A 16,676-nucleotide genomic window follows, 5' to 3' on the forward strand; every position below is an offset into this window, starting at 1 on the left:
ATGTCACCTACAGTCTCAAAAGTATATCGTAATCTCACCAGCCTAGGCTCACCAGTCCCAAATGTCGCGAAACCTCCACTCTTCTTGAGCCAGAAAAGATAATATTAGGGTTAACAGGCAGGATGAATTGGTGAGAAAAAGTTGCCACGAAGCCTCCAGTGCCACCTACAATCTATAAATATATCGTCATCCCACCCTCACGGACTCACCAGTCCCAAATGGCATGAAAGCCTCCTTCTTCTCCAGCTTGTCGTTCTCGTCCAGGAAGTTTCTGGGATCGAAGGTGTTGGGGTACTTCCACAGCGTCGGGTCTGTCATCAGCTCGTTCATGTTTGGCAGCAGAACCGTTCCTGGGAAATTAAGTAAATACAGTAAATCGAATGCAACTCTCTCTCTCTCTCTCTCTTTCTCTCTCTCCAGGCAATTTTGTTTCAAGTTTGGAGAAACTTTTTGAACTGAAGAGGTTAGACAATAGCCTTTATTTACCCCCTCCCCCTTTACGGTGTTGAAGTGGGACGCTTCATGTGGTGGCACCGATGTAATTGGATTGCTCCACTACCCAGTTATACAAATGTCCCTCAGTTCCCTCCCTATCCCTTTTATCTCCCAGAAGGAAGATTGTGGACTGCAGGAGGAGTGGAATTTCTGCCAGCAGTCCACTGGGTTCACATTTCAAATGAACCTGTGACTACATCCACTGCTGCTGCCACTGCCACTGCAATTACTAGAGGGCGCATCAAAATGATCTGATGTCAATGTGGAGGCTTCTGTGCTTTCCGTAAATAGATCAGTATTATATCGATTCTCAGGGAATGTTATGGCATCATCTGATATATGAAGTACTGAAGCATCCCAACATCGTGACCGGTTCGTAGAAAACTCCGGTATAAGAAGAATTTGACCATTTTTTATCGCCAGTGTCGGCGAACATCAAGGTGTCATGATAGACGGGACGAGCTCCAGTAACCACAATTACCACTATCCTTTAAGGTCTGTCTTGTCTACTGATGTCCTTCTTATCAACCAAAATTTATCGGCATGTAGTGATAAACTTTACAGTATGCCATACAAATTTTCTCATGTCCACGGGTATTATGATAAGGAAAGTAACATCGAATTGCCAGTGATTACCGGTATTTATGGAGAATCTATCTATCTATCTATCTATTGCCAGACGCCTCAATCCCGTTTGGGGTGGCCACAAACAAATTGCCTCCAAGTCACCCTGTCCCCCGCCATTTCACTGCCCTGCTCCCAACTCACACCCCCATCTCTCATATACCTCTCCACCCCATCCCTCCATCTCATCCTCGGCCTCCCCCTCCCTCTTCCCCCACACCCTCCACCTCACTCACATACACTCTTTTCGTCAGTCTTTCACCCTCCATCCTCTCCACATGGCCAAACCACCTCAGTGTGTTCCTCATAACGCATCCTATCACATCCACATCCACACCACAACGCTCCTTTATATCCTCATTCGTCAGCCTGTCTCTCCATGTGACTCCACAGGCTCCTCTTAAATAACTCATTTCCACTGCTCGCACTCTTGACTTGTGTCCTTCCAACAACGTCCAAGCTTCACTTCCATACGTTAGAGTTGGTATCACAATACTGTCATGAAGTAACTTTTTCACTTCCATGCTCACTTCCCTGTTTCTTATCACTGCTTTCAAAGAACCAGCAACCTTTCTTCCCTGCTGTACCCTTTCAAGCACTTCACCCTCCAAACCTCCATCCTTACTCATCACACTACCCAAGTACTTAAACGTACTCACATTTTCCAATTCCTCACCATCCAACCTCGCTGTACATTCACTGACTTCACCTCTCTCAAAGACCATCACCTTACTCTTCCCTACATTCACCTTTAGATTCAGTTTCTTACACACACTCTCAAACTCATCCACCAAGCCTTGCAGCTCCCCTTCGTCTTCACTCAACAACACAGTATCATCTGCAAACAACAGTACAGGGAGTTTCCAAACACTATCCTCTCTCACCAGGGCCACTCCAACATCCACTACCCTACCTTGTACCTCTTTTATTACCCCATCCATGTACAGATTGAACAACCATGGAGACATGACACATCCCTGTTTCAAACCAACTTTCAAAGAGAAAAATTCACTTAGTTCACCATCCACACGCACTGCAGCCTTCGCACCATCGTACATACTCTTCACAGCATTCAACAACTTCCCATCTACTCCATATATTCTTAACACTTTCCACAATCCTTGTCTATTTATGGAGAACTATGTTGTAAATAGCTTGATATGCTTCCTCACGTCGGCTAGAAAGGACTACCCGCCCCACTCACTAGCAGAAATCATAGTCATTTTACTCCCACGAAGAGATCAAGAAAAGCAGACTTTATATAATATTTTGGGGAAAGACGTACCGTGGCGACGTGACCCTGACAAAAAACGTAAAGATCTGAATGATTTACTGGACCTTCACGAGGAAGTATCTTAATCTAAAGAATATAAGTTTGTGCATGATAACCACAAAACAGTGGCTCCAATGGGGTTTGAAATATTAGCTCCACTGCTGTCAAATCTGGCTAGGGAGGTGGAAATAAATGAGTTCCTTCTAAATTCATGGACATGAAAACGGACGCTGTAAACAGCTGACACAATGAGGCAAGTGTGTGCGGGTGTGATAGACCTTAAATCCTAGTTTAATTCTACTGTTGCTGGATTACGAGAAGCCAGTAGGGATGTCATATGGGGACAACAAGATACATGATCATTGTGGAAGCTGACACCCTTGATCTTACAGCGCTCGGGAGTCGTGAGTGTGCTGATGTGTCATCGGGAGGTTCGTTCTTCAGTTCGGGGGCGGCAGGAGGAGGAGGTGGCACGGTGGGTGAAGAGGGTGACGTTGGAGGTGCTGGTTGGGTTAGCAATGGTGGAAAGAAAAGTGGGAATGTCATCATCAGAAATGAGTACGGTGAAGATAAGAATGGGAGAAGGAAAGTGGTAATGGAAAGTTTTGAAAGTGTGGGGGTCATAAGGAGCGTTGGTGTGAGGTAGAGTGATGCTGTGGTCTGCAGCATCGCAGCACCCTGTGTTACAGACCGCTGTACCGAGGCCATCAGTAAGGATGTGCACCGCACCCCCTCCCGCACCGGTGCGCACAAGTCAGGTAGTCCCCAGACTACCCACGTAAAGATGGGCAGTGAATCTCAACCAGAAAAGGGATGGATAATGGTTTCAGCAAGGAAGGAGAGGAGGTAATAGATACAGCCCATTATCAAAGGCTTACGGAAATGTGAAGGCACTTCATTTAGAGCTGCGAGAAGATTAGATGATGTTTTTAATGGTAGGGTAAATAAGGAAGTTATGAGTAATGACATTCAATATTATATTTAGGAGTTCTTTGATGTCAATGTAAACTAAATCTCTCAACTAGAAATTAGATCACTTGAATAGGATAATTCACAAACTCCCAAAAGCTGCCAGTCATCACCTGATAATGTGAAAAATAAAACTACAGTCAGCTACTGAGTTGTAGGTGTTTTCCTCTATCACTTCGTTCATAAGTAAAATTTTATTACCGTAATGTAAATACTCAGTAAAATGAGGAAAAGAAGCTCGACTTTGACAAAGTTGAAGTGAACCACTAAACTAACAAAACTAACTGTCTATTCTGTCCCCGTACCATACTGCCACGAGCTCCAACAGCAGCTTTACAGTATGGGAAGGACGATACCCACTAAGTTGTTCTTACTATGGTCAGATTTTTGCTGTGCATCAACGAGATCAGCTGAGGCATACCAAATAAACATTGGCTTCTAAAGTTCAGTGTGTTTATTTTCCAAATAATTACACTCAATGTTTGCCTACTTCACTTCACAGTTTTCACAAGTATCGGACCTACACAATCTTCACTAACTGCAGGTACACTTAATGCTTGCCAACTACACTGTTTTCACAAGTACCAGAGCTATAGAATCTTCATTAACTTCACTGACACACAACTACACTCAAACTGTACTGAAACTGACTGAAACTGCTCTAGTCTCTCCCCCATCCTTATTTAACCAACTTTGCCCGCATTGACGCGCTTGTCATCTTTTGGGTATGGGGGTGGCCCCAACTCATTGACGCGTTTGTCGCCCATAAAGCATAAAAAGTTTCATCAGAGAAAAAGTTTTCGGCCGATTGGTGTCACTGCTTGACTAGCGCTTGTCAAAAGTAATGAGTTGGTAACTGTGGGTCCTGATACCGGGAAGAGAGTGGACAGGTTATTCAGTACCAAATGATCTGTTAGTGGGGGGAGGTACTGTGCAGTTTGGCCCTTTCAGTTTCCACCCTTACCCCCGTCCTGGCCATGCAACACAGTTCACTTTACCAATAGTGCTTATGTATAGTTATTGGGCACTGTTGTGATTAGATTTGGTGTCTGCAATAGGAAATGTGATGTTTGTGAAGCATCCCTAGTCATTACCAGCAGTTGGCCCAACAAGGATTGTGCTACTGTTTCTAATCAACTACACTGCCTTTCCCCTGCACCAAATGTGAGTAATCAGCAATAGTAATAGTGACAGTGAATCATGAGAATATAGTGTGCATATCTAGCATACAAGGAATTGGTGAAATAAGTCAAAGGAGCTTAGAGGAAGGCAGGAAACCGCCCTACGTCACGACACGGCATAGATACACCGTAGTTTTTCGCATTTTTCTCGAAAACTAGGAGGCCTAGGATCACCGTTTTGGCTCAAATGAAAGCAAGGAAATTTTGCATAGGATGATAAAACATAACAGTGGTGAGAAAAGTTTTTCGGTAGAGCTCCCCTCCCCCCCCCAAAAAAAGCTGTTGTCTGTCGGAAATGGGTTTTACTTTTTCGCCTATTACTCGAACACCATACCTCGTATCAAACTGGGATCCCCAGCATTCGAAAGCTAATAAAATTCTCTTTCTAATGATCATATAGCATGTAGAGACTGACTGGTAAACATTCGACTTACGATGTTGGGAAGTTAAATCTCCCGATTGTTTATTACCGGGGCCCTAACGTACGTATAGTGTGTTTTTGTGTGCGTGTTTTTTTTTGGTTATCGTGTAGAACAAATATGAACGAATAGGAATACGTGGTTTTGTGGCAAAATAAATGTTTGGGTGGTGAAAATAAGCCGAGAATACACTTTTTTGGAGCGCGCAGCAGGCAGTGGGGGGGGAGGGGATATAAGCCCATGCATCATGCCACAGAACACTTTTAAAACTTATCTGCACACGAAAGAGTTAAGCTTCCTATATTCTAGAGTGGTCTACAACTTCTCCAAAGATCTCATGCATTCTTGAGGGAGCAACAGTTACACCAGTTACCAACTTGGAGACATCCAAAATGTCCAGAGTTTTCTTACACTGCATAACACTAAATTATTTAGCATACAAACTTATATTAAATTACATAACTTAACAAACACTTGCATAAATAAAGCAGTATAGAGACAATGAACACAAAAATCACTGTACAACTTACAAAATACCTCCACTCCCAAGAGCAGGCTAACTGGCAACTGTAACTCATAACGAGGAAAATACAAGAAGCACAGAGAACCCCCCAGTAATTCCTGACTAGCAAATCGCACATGTCAACATTACCTCCTCCCTAGTCCTTTGTCGTCCCAACAAAACTACGCAGTATATACAGACATAATCCATACTCCAAACTTAACATTTAATTATACACAAAATAATCCTTCAACATACCAGGCCTGCTCCTTTGCTGTTTCCAGCAATGTCCCCTGTGCCTCTGTACAGTCCACTCCTCATGGAAGGTCTTGGCCCTCTTCCTGATTCACATCTTCCTTTGGGAAACTGTCACTATCCTCATATATTTCAACTCCTTGGTCCCCCTCAACTTCCTCGGCTGTGGGAGAGCACAACTCCTCAGAGACATCCCAGCTGTACTGTCCTGGTACATGGTACTGTCGCAGACAAGTCACGTGTACCACCTTTGGGTGAAATTTCCTGCCTCCCCGAATCCGCTACGTTGCATCTGATAGGCAGTCCAACACAGTGTAAGGCCCATCCTAAGTCTTCTGCAGCTTCGGTGACTGTCCCATCATCCACTGAAGATTGTCCAACCAAACTTTATCATCCTTGAAGCTCACCCCACTTGCCTTGGCATCACACATGCACTTCACCTCTCCTGAAAACTTAAGGGTTCCTCACACTTCATGATGTACCTCAGCCAGCCATTCCTGAAGATGCTTCACTTAGGTGGAGGTGTCTGTAGGCAGCTCTTCACCAGGTGGTCTTCCCATTCACAAGTCAATGGTTAAACGTAACTCGTGGCCCACCATCAGTTTTGCAGACATGTAGCCAGTAGATTCATGGAATGCAGACCAATAAGCCATTAGCAATGCAGGTAATTTCTGGTCCCATTCTATTTGTCCGTCTTCACAGTACTTGGTCATTTCTTGTCCCAGGGTCAAGTTCAATTTTTCCACCATCCCATCTGACTGTGGCCTTAGTGGGGTCATCCTAGTCTTCTTGATCCCCAGTAACTTGCAGCACTCACGGAACACAGAAGACTTGAAGTTTCTACCCTGGTCAGAATGTAGCTCGTGTGGCATCTCAAAATGACAGAAAAACTGGTCAGCCAATACCTAAGCAACAGTCACAGCCTCATGATCGGAGATAGCATAGGCTTCTGGACACTTTGTGAAGCAGTTCAAGGTGACACATATATACTGGTTTCCTCTTTCACTGAATGGCAGAGGTCCAGCCATGCCCACCATGATTCTTTCCATTGGTGCACCCACCTGATACAACTGTAGAGGGGTGCAACCACATTTCTTGGGTCCTTCTTGGCACAACATACGTAACAGGCCCAACACCTCTCCAACATTCTGACACTTGCCAGTCCAGTAGAACCTCTGCCACAGCCGACATAGAGTTTTCTTCACTCCCAGGTGCCCACTAGTGATTTGGTTATGAGGCTTATCCAAGATCTTGGACCTCATTTTCTTTGAAACCACCAGATGCCGATACTTGCTGAGGCCATAGGGTATCTCCCACTGACACTCCAGTAGTCAGTTGTTCAAACAAAGAAGATCCCACTGACTCCAATAGCTCTTAGTTGCAGGGCTGAACCTGGAAACCCCTTCCCAAGATGGTCGCACTGTACTCTGCTGCAGCCACTCTAGCATTGGTTGTAAATCTGCATCCTCCATCTGCGTCCTCTTCAGGGCTTCTTCATCTGACGCTGGCCCAGTCACTATAGTTCAGCAGTATCACTTGCTAAGATTCACATTCCTACTATACTGCTTGCTGTCTGTTCTTCCATCTTCTCACACACCATCAATCATACACTGCTTGCTGTCTCTTCTTCCGTTGTCTTGGACACTCAATCAAGGTTCTTTTGCATTTCCTCACTAGTGGGGTTTCTTGGGAAAAACTGGCTGGTTGTTGCCTCTTGCCACCAGCCTTATCTTCTGCAGCCTTCTTCTTGCCGTCCTTCTCACCTGGACAGTCGTAGATGAAGTGCCCCATCTCACCAATTGTCCAACACCCTTTTGTTACAATTGTAGATTTCCTTGCACTGCTCTGTTCTTGCTCCTTCTTCCATTTGTAATAATCGTCCTTCTAGTGTCCCAGCTTTCTGCAGAACCAGCAATCTCCTCCGGTCTTTTCCCGTTCCCTCTTCCACATGTAACAGTCCTCTTTCTTATGTTCTGACTTTTCACAGTACCAGCAACTTCTTTCAAATTTTTCCGCTTCATGTACCTGCCTCTTTCTAGCATTGAATTCTGCACTATGACCTGCCTGAAAAGTGGACGTACTGGACATGACTTGGGAGTTAAATTCTAGATCCTGTGCTTCCTGCATGCTTTTGGGTTGTGCCTGCTTCACTTGCACTTTCAACACTGCACTATCAAGAGCATCAATGAACTGCTTCCTCAGAAGTCTGAGGAAGCAGTTCAGGTTAGGTGCTGCTCCAGGGTACACCTTGTATGCCATACTCTCCAGGCCATGAGCAAGCTGCTGTAGGAATTCGCCTCGAGTCTGTACACGGGTCTGGAATCTTCCTTTGTAAACCTCAGTCTGGTTCATAGTCCCATAGCTACACTCCAGCACTTCTACTAAGGACTGATGACTGTTCCTCTCCTTCACTGACGTCTGGCCCAGAATTTCCATTGTGGCACCCTTGAGGCTAGTATTAAGTTGCACTGCCCTCAGCCCATCATCCCAACCATTCTGAACAGCAAGTAACGCAAACTGCGCAAGGACAGCTTCCCAAGATATTGTACCATCAAATTCCTGGGGTTTCTTTTTAACTGTACCCCCATTATAGTCTTGCACTTTACTGGTTTGGACCTGAAAACTGAGGCATCATAATTAACCCCAGGACTTAAAATTTCTGCATTCTGATTATTCAACCCTGTAATGCTACCTTTAGATGCTTGGGATCTGTCAAAATTTACCATACATTGCCCATTCTTTTTATATGCTCCATGTACACTAGCTTGAGGCTCAGCAGTGCAATATATCTGTACAGCCACAATATTCTCACTATTTTCAAATGGTTGAGTACATGCTTCAACTAGTTATCTAAATGCTGTCTGCACTCCATCACAATTCCCTCACTAATTGTCTTCAACTGGTCGACTGCATGCTGTCTGCACTGTGTCGCATTATTGTTCACCTCATACTTCTGCTACCGTAGCTCAACGCATACTTCCCCCTTCAACTGTTGCTGCTCTTCTTTCATTTCCCCCATGAAAGCATCTAGTTGTCCCTGCATCCTCAAATGTATTTCCCTTTGTTGCTCCTGTAATGCCTCTTGAAGCTGTTCGTATTGTTACTTTTTGTTTTTAACTTTGTGCCTCTAGCTGTTCACTCTGTGCTTGCAATTGTTCTTTGATTTCTTTATTTTGTGCCTGTAATTGACCTTGGAGTTCTTTCTGTCCTTCATTGTGTGCCTGTAATTGTTCTTTGAGTTCTTTCAGTCCTTTATTCTGTGCATGTAGTTGTACACTTTGTGCTTGTAATAGCTTCATGATTGCAACCAGGGACATATCCTCTTCCTGCCCAGCTCGGGACCTTGTCTGCACACCCTGTTGCTTTACGTCGAAGATTAGATTCACTGCAGCACTTTTCTAGTGATCTACACTCCTGACACCACTGTTACATCCCCATCCCACATTGCCACAGGCTCGAACAACAGCAGTACAGTATGGGAAGGACGATGTGCAGTGAGTTGTTCATCCTACGGTCAGCCTTTTGGTGTCCATCAACGAAATCAGCTAAGGCGTAGCAAATAAACACTGGCTTCTTAAGTTCATTGTCTTTATTTTCCTAATAACTACACTTAATGTTTGCCAACTTCACCTCACTGTTTTCACTAGTACTGGAGCTATACAGTCTTCACTAACTGCAATTGCACTTGATGCTTGACAGCTAAACTTCACTGTTTTCCCAAGTACCGGAGTTATAAAATCTTCACTAATTGCACTGACACTGGACAACACTCAAAACTGCATAACACTCTTAAATTATTTAGCATACAAACTAACATAATCTAACAAATAATCACATAACTAAAGCATCACAGAGAAAATGAACACAGAAATCAATTTACAGCTTACAAAATACCTCTGCTCACAAAGAGCAGGCTAACTAGCAACTCTGACACATAGCGGGGAAAATACAAGAAGTACCGAGAGCTTCCCAGTAATTTGTAACTAGCAAATCTCGATTCTCAACATGTCTAAACATTGGGATAAATATTCTTCATAGCTTAAAACTGCTTACTTAGCTTCCCAGTCTTGGCTTTTATTATAATTTTAATCAAATAACACTTTGAGACATATGTCTATATATTATACTAACCGTTCCGCATTTTATTAGCAAAACAGTGCCCACAAAGCTCATTAACTCTCTCATGCCTGGAGCACCTTTGGTATGTCGTGCCAGCTAACGCCAGTAGATTTTTACAGAAATGAGTAAATCACAGAAACGTGACAGTATTAATAGCGTCACCATTAATCGGGGCACGGTCGTGGCACAACGCCAGGGAATTTTAGTCAGTGTTCAAGCCATCAAGCAGCTACAGGCACTTGATGAAAGCTATTGTTCTCTTAATTGTTCCTACCTTTGGGGATGCAGTAGCCGCACAGCACGCAGTCATCTGTTGTAATGTGAATCCTGCCATAGCGAGCAAAGTTGAACACCCGCTGTATCTCCTGTACGGTGGCTTGGATGTAAGGCAGGCTGTAACGTGGAGAGGGATGAGGGGTAAGGTAGAGGAGTGAGGGGTAAATTAATTTCTTGGGGGGGGGGAGTTAAACAGGGGAGAGGGGCCAAAGAAGTGAGGTGTGAGGTGAAGAGGGGTGAGGGGATAAAGGCTAGGGAAAAGGGGAATGGGCTGATGTAGTGCGGGAAGGGTAATGGTAAAGGGTAAAGAGTAAGGGTGTGAGGTAAGGTGGGGGTACGGGCTGAAGGAGAGAGGGACAGAAGGGAGTGAGGGGAGAGGGGAAGGGGGATAGAGGCAGAAGAGGAGAAGGGCGTGGAGACAGGTTGAAGAGGATGAGTTGGTTGGTAGATAGGTGGTGGGATGAGGATAGGTGATTTAGTAGGTAGGTAGTTTGGCAGGTAGGCAGTAAGGTTAAGGCAGTCTAAACTCTGGTTGTGTGAATTTTACGCTTTGATATCATGAAATCACAAATCTAATGACACCAGGGTCATATATTATTGTTTGTTGCAGGAAATTGAATGTCGTTGAACATCAGGGGACAGCCAGACAATTAACCAACAGGGCACATCCGTTTCCCTTACTTTGTTGTCTTTGACAAGCACCGGCTATCAGAATTTACTAAAGCTTTAACGGAAGACAATATCTCCATTAGATTTTATACTCCAAAGGAAACGAAAAAATCAGTCTCGTATGCCCTTGAAGCAGGGTCTACGTTGCCAGTGATGATCTGAAGGCGTAGGTCTAGAAACTCATTAATGGATCAGACCAGACGATGCTGGTTGGTTTCACTAGCTGGCAAACCATATTTGATATAATTAACTCGTAATGATCTGCAAAATATTTCATAATTGCATTGTTCACACATTCTTCTGTTTTAAAGGGGAATGACACATTATGTGGAATCTCGGTAAGCATATCGATGTACTTGGGAAATATTTGCCATTTTTAAAATGAATACCTATACTTATATTATCGGGAAATCACATCACTCATCGTCATTTGCTTGTTTCAATTTACTCACCGTTCCCTGTCAGAAAAACTAGGCAGTGTACCCTTGTCCATCACAGCGTCCAGCTCGTCCTGCATCTTCTTGATGACGTCTGGGTTTTCTGCCAGTAGCTTGACGCCCATACTGAGGGTGGAGGTCGTGCCCTCTATTCCCGCCACAAACATGTCCCACACCAGAGCCGTCAGTTGCGCCACTAAGACAAGCACCGCCAATTAGAATCGCATTATGAGTGACTTCAGATATCTCAGTTTATTCAGCACGTTAAGCTTCGCTATCCGCTCGTTTGTCAATGACGCAAACTATGTCATCATTAAAAATGATAAATAACATACAAGAGAATGTTCAGGTGTAATGTGCAAAATATATCGCTAAGGAAGTGATGCTACAAAGATGACTCTCTGACAGTTTTCATGTTTTTGTCCATAGGTAGGATAAAGCACCAATTCTGAACAGTTTATAGCCTGTCTGTATACCCAGATTCGGACACTGTAAGAGAGAGAGAGAGAGAGAGAGAGAGAGAACTGGAAGGTACAACTGCGCAATACAGTTGTTTAAAGGACTATACATTTGACCTTGCCGAGCGATCTTGACCCTCAGTTTATTGTTTTCAAAAAAGAGTCACTACTTATTATCTGTCTGACCCTCAACCCATCATTCAAGTCTGGTCCAGACTGAACCAAAACTGTTTGAGTTGACATATCCTTATGCTCTTGACCTTTGATCTATTGTTCTTAAAACTGGATCACTTCACCCTTGCCTGACCTTCAACACATCCATGAAATTTGGTCCAGACCGAATCAAAGCTGTCTGGGTTATAAAACCAAGCACCTTACTTGTACTGTGAAACTGTCCATTGAATGACTGTTCTCAAGGTTGAATCTTGAATCACTTTATCCTTGCCATACCCTCAACCCTTCCACCTAATCGGATAAGAGCTTTAGTTGAAATTTTCATGTGACCTTGACCTTATCTTTTGTTCTAAAAAAAAAAAAAGGTCACCCCGTTGAAGATCCTTAGACCTTCCAACAAGAATATATATATATATATATATATATATATATATATATATATATATATATATAGATATATATAGATATATACATATATATATATATAGATATATATCATCATCAACATCATCACCCGTTTGAGTATCCACTGCAGGACCGGCCTATCCAGACCGAAGTCGGGACGATACAGTGTATCTCTACCAAGTGGCTTAGGCTGTCTAGTAGAGATTGTACAGTATGTAGGGTAAGAAGTGCTTGTAAGTCTAACTGTAGTGTTGGAGTGGCTTTGGATGTGTGTGTAGTCTGTGAACCAAGTGTAATTGGCCGGCGCAAGCCGACTGGGTGCAAGCATACTTTACAGAAAGCGACACTGGTTCAACCACAGCACCCCTTGTGTCCGCCAATGCGGTACGTGGCCGGGTGAACATTCCCAAAGTTTATTACCCTGGCGGGGTGTGAACCCTGGCCCACCCCTGTACGAAACACACACTACCACTGTACCACAAAGGCAAATATATATATATATATATATATATATATATATATATATATATATATATATATATATATATATTGCAAGAAAGAAGGAACCAAAGGTGAGGAGCCTGTAAACCATTTCTTCCAAGAAAAAAAAAAAAAAAACAATACAAAAGAGCCAAATTCAAGATCCGATCATTTCAAGATGCCTGGACACACTACTTTTGAAAGACTGGAGATCATAAGAATTAGGAAATAAAGACAGAGGGAGACAGTTCCAGAGATGACTTGGATAAATGAAGGACTGGGAGTAACGGTTATCTATTGCATTACAGAGTTGGCGAGGAAAGGGATGAGAGTTTGTGCTAGACGGGTACTACGCACCCATCGTAGAGGTGGAGAGATGCAAGCAGACAGTTCAGAGGAGCAGTGACCATTGAAGTACCGATAGAAAATAAAGATGCAACGGTGTGGCGAACAGACAGAGGTTGAAGGGAGCCAGTAAGAGGAGGAGAGTTGATGAGATGAAATGACTTTGACTTCATCCTATTGAGAAAGCTGTATGTGGGGAGCCTCCCCACACATGAGACTTGTACTCTACACAGGGGCGAATAGAACCCATGTATAAAGTCAACAACTGTGCAGGGGTAAAAGAGGTATGGAGTCGGCTTAACACACACAATCTTTTGGAAGCAGATTTTACAAGAGATGCAATATGATCTTTCCAAGATAAGTCCCGAGTGAATGAAACGCCAAGCATGTTCAAGGATGATGCAGGATTAAGCTGGATATTAAACATTAGTGGGTACTCCTGTGCAAGATTGTGTCGGACTGATAGGTGTAAAGACTGAATTTTTGATGCATTAAAAACGAGAAGATTATTTTTACCCCAGTCTGAGATACGAGCCAAGTCAGACATTAGTTGTGCCATAGCCTCATCCCTTGTTTGTTGATGTAATTGCTGAGATGGACGTTGCGAGAATTGAATGGAAAGGTGAAGGGTGGAATCATCAGCATACGAGTGGATAGGGTTAGATGTGCAGCTTAGAAGGTCACTGATGAATAAAAGGAAGAGAGCTGTCAATAGGACAGAGCCCTAAGGAGCACCAATGTTGATAGATCTAGGAGAAGAATGATGGCCGTCTACAACAGCGGCTATAGAACGACCAGAAAGGAACCTAGAGATGAAGGCACAGATAGAAGGATCGAAATCATAAGAGGGCAGTTTGGAAATTAAAGATTTATGCCAGATTCCATCGAAAGCCTTTCAGATGTCAAGCGCAATGGCAAAGCTTTCGCCAAAGTCCCGAAAGGAGGATGATCAGGAGTCTGAAAGGTAGGTGAGAAGATCGCCAATGGAGCATCCCTGACGGAACCCATGCTGACGATCAGGAAGAAGGTTCTGATAGGAAAAATGCTTTAAAATTTTTCTATTAAGAATTGACTCGAAAACTTTTGAGAGAGAGGATGTTAAAGCAATTGGACGATACTCTGAGGGTTCAGAATGGTCATACTTCTTTGGGACTGGCTGAATGAGAGCAAACTTCCAGCAAGGAGGAAAGGTACAAGTTGAAAGACAAGGACGAAAGAGTTTGCCTAGGCAGGGTGTAAGCACAAGCACAAATCTTGAGGACAACAGGAGGGACTCCATCAGGCCCAAACGCCTTGTTAGTATTAAGGCCAGTGATGGCAGAAAATACACCAGCTGAAGAAATTTTAATGTCAGCAATGAGGAAGTCAGAAGGGGGAAGTGATGGAGAAACTGCATTGGAATTGTCTAAGATGGAATTGGAGGAGAAAGTCTGAGTGAAGAGATCTGCTATATCTGTAGAAGAAACAGCTACAGAGCCATCAGAGTAGAAAAGAGGAAAGAAGGATGATGAGGTAAAGTTGTTAGAAAGGTTTTTGGCAAAGGTGCCAGAAGTAGCGGGAAGAATTCGAGTTCGAGAGTTGAGAGCATTTAGTATGGATGAAATTATTTTTAGCAGAGTGAAGAACAGACTTAGCACGATTCTGGGTGGAAACATAAACAATATGTGATTCAGGGGTGGGTTGGCTTTCATACTTTTTATAAGCCCTCTCCTTGTTGCGGACAGCATTAGAACAAGTGTGATTAAACCAAGGCTTTCTTGCATTAGTCAAAGGGTATGAGAAAGGAATGTATGCTTCCATGCCCGAGAGACTAACCTCCATAATGCTCAAAGCACACTCAGATGGCTCCCAGCCAAGGAAGCAATAATAATTCCAGTGAAAATCAAAAAGTACTGCCCAATTCGCAGCTCCAAAATGCCACGATCGAAGTTTCTTTGGGGGGTCCACAGGCTGCACCGGAGAGATAGGACAGGTCAAGGTAATAAGGTTGTGATCGAAAGAGCCCAACAAAGAGGAAAGATTAACAGCATAAGCAGAAGGTCAAGTACATTGGAGCTCTCTCCAAGGTGGTGAGGGATAAGGGTAGGGTGCTGTACAAGCTGCTCTGGGTCATTAAGGGTAGAAAAGATGTAGGCTTGTTCACCAGGTTGATCAGTGATAGGAGAGGAGAGCCAAAGGTGGTGGTGAACACTGAAATCTAGAATGGAATTTCAGGGAAAGGAGAAATGGATAGAATGTGTTCCATTGTAGAAGTAAGATAATCGAAGAATTTTTGATAGTAGAATTAGGAGATAAGTCAACTGCGCAGATACATTTAGTCAGAGAATGACAGGAAAGCCGAAGTCAGACAGTAGAGTCAGAAGAATAAAGTTCAGGAACACGAGAGCAAGAAAAGTCGTTCCATACATATACACAATAGGCAGCTTTGGCTTAAAAATGAGTTTATAGAAAGTGGCAGGAAACAGAAAAGGGTTTGCTGTCAGTTGCCACAAACACCTTAGTCTCAGTAAGAAAAAGAATGTGAGGTTTAGATGAGAAGAGGTGGTGTTCGACAGAAAGAAAGTTAGAGGAAAGGCTGCGAATGCTGCAGAAATAAAGAAGTGAGTCAGACAGTGGTTCCAGGCATCTCGCTGAGTCGTCATCGAGAGATGGGCGGATGGGGTTATTTATGTTCACCCCCCCCCCCCGCGAACTCCGAGGCCTGGTATTTGTGTGCCAGTTTTTTATTCTTTTTTTTTGAAAAGGAAGTGTAGCGTGTACTGTGCATGTAGATTGGTGTTGACAGTTATAGAAACTTGTATTGGAGAGCATGCTGGCCTACTCTCTGTGTTACTGAAACACTGGAAAATTTCAGTAAAGGGGGATGGTCAGGAACTAGTCACGAAGCCTGATGAAATGGGAGCTCCAGCTCTCCCTATCATCAGCTTTCAGTCCACCTTAGAACTGGTGCTACAGTCTACTCCTGGTGTATATATACCGGTACTGTATATATATATATATATATATATATATATATATATATATATATATATATATATATATATATATATATATATATATATATATATATATATATATATATATATATATATATATATATATATATATATATATATATATATATATATATATATATATATATATATATATATACATATATATATATATATATATATATATATATATATATATATATATATATATATATATATATATATATATATATATATATATATATATATATATATATATATATATATATATATATATATATATATATATATATATATATATATATATATATATATATATATATATATATATATATATATATATATATATATATATATATATATATATATATATATATATATATATATATATATATATATATATATATATATATATATATATATATATATATATATATATATATATATATATATATATATATATATATATATATATATATATATATATATATATATATATATATATATATATATATATATATATATATATATATATATATGTGTGTGTGTGTGTGTATATATATATATATATATATATATATATATATATATATATATATATA

The 16,676-nt window shown here is 42.0% G+C and overlaps 1 protein-coding gene across 1 annotated transcript in view; it reads right to left on the bottom strand.

Moving 5' to 3' along the window:
* Positions 1-7,317: 7,317 nt before the first annotated feature.
* The window catches only part of LOC145392348 (cytochrome P450 2E1-like), a 51,275-nt gene continuing 41,916 nt past the window's right edge, over positions 7,318-16,676 (bottom strand). The window contains exons 7-9 of the mRNA XM_080266749.1: positions 11,235-11,415; positions 10,112-10,230; positions 7,318-7,481 (exon numbers count right to left, since the gene is read on the bottom strand). Coding sequence (XP_080122875.1) covers positions 7,318-7,481; positions 10,112-10,230; positions 11,235-11,415 — 464 coding nt within the window. The remainder of the gene's footprint in view (positions 7,482-10,111; positions 10,231-11,234; positions 11,416-16,676) is intronic.

Source organism: Coenobita brevimanus, chromosome 22, assembly GCF_032717465.1.
Source record: "Coenobita brevimanus isolate Jiangsu-jjx chromosome 22, ASM3271746v2, whole genome shotgun sequence".
In the NCBI taxonomy this organism is placed as follows: Eukaryota; Metazoa; Arthropoda; class Malacostraca; order Decapoda; family Coenobitidae; genus Coenobita; species Coenobita brevimanus.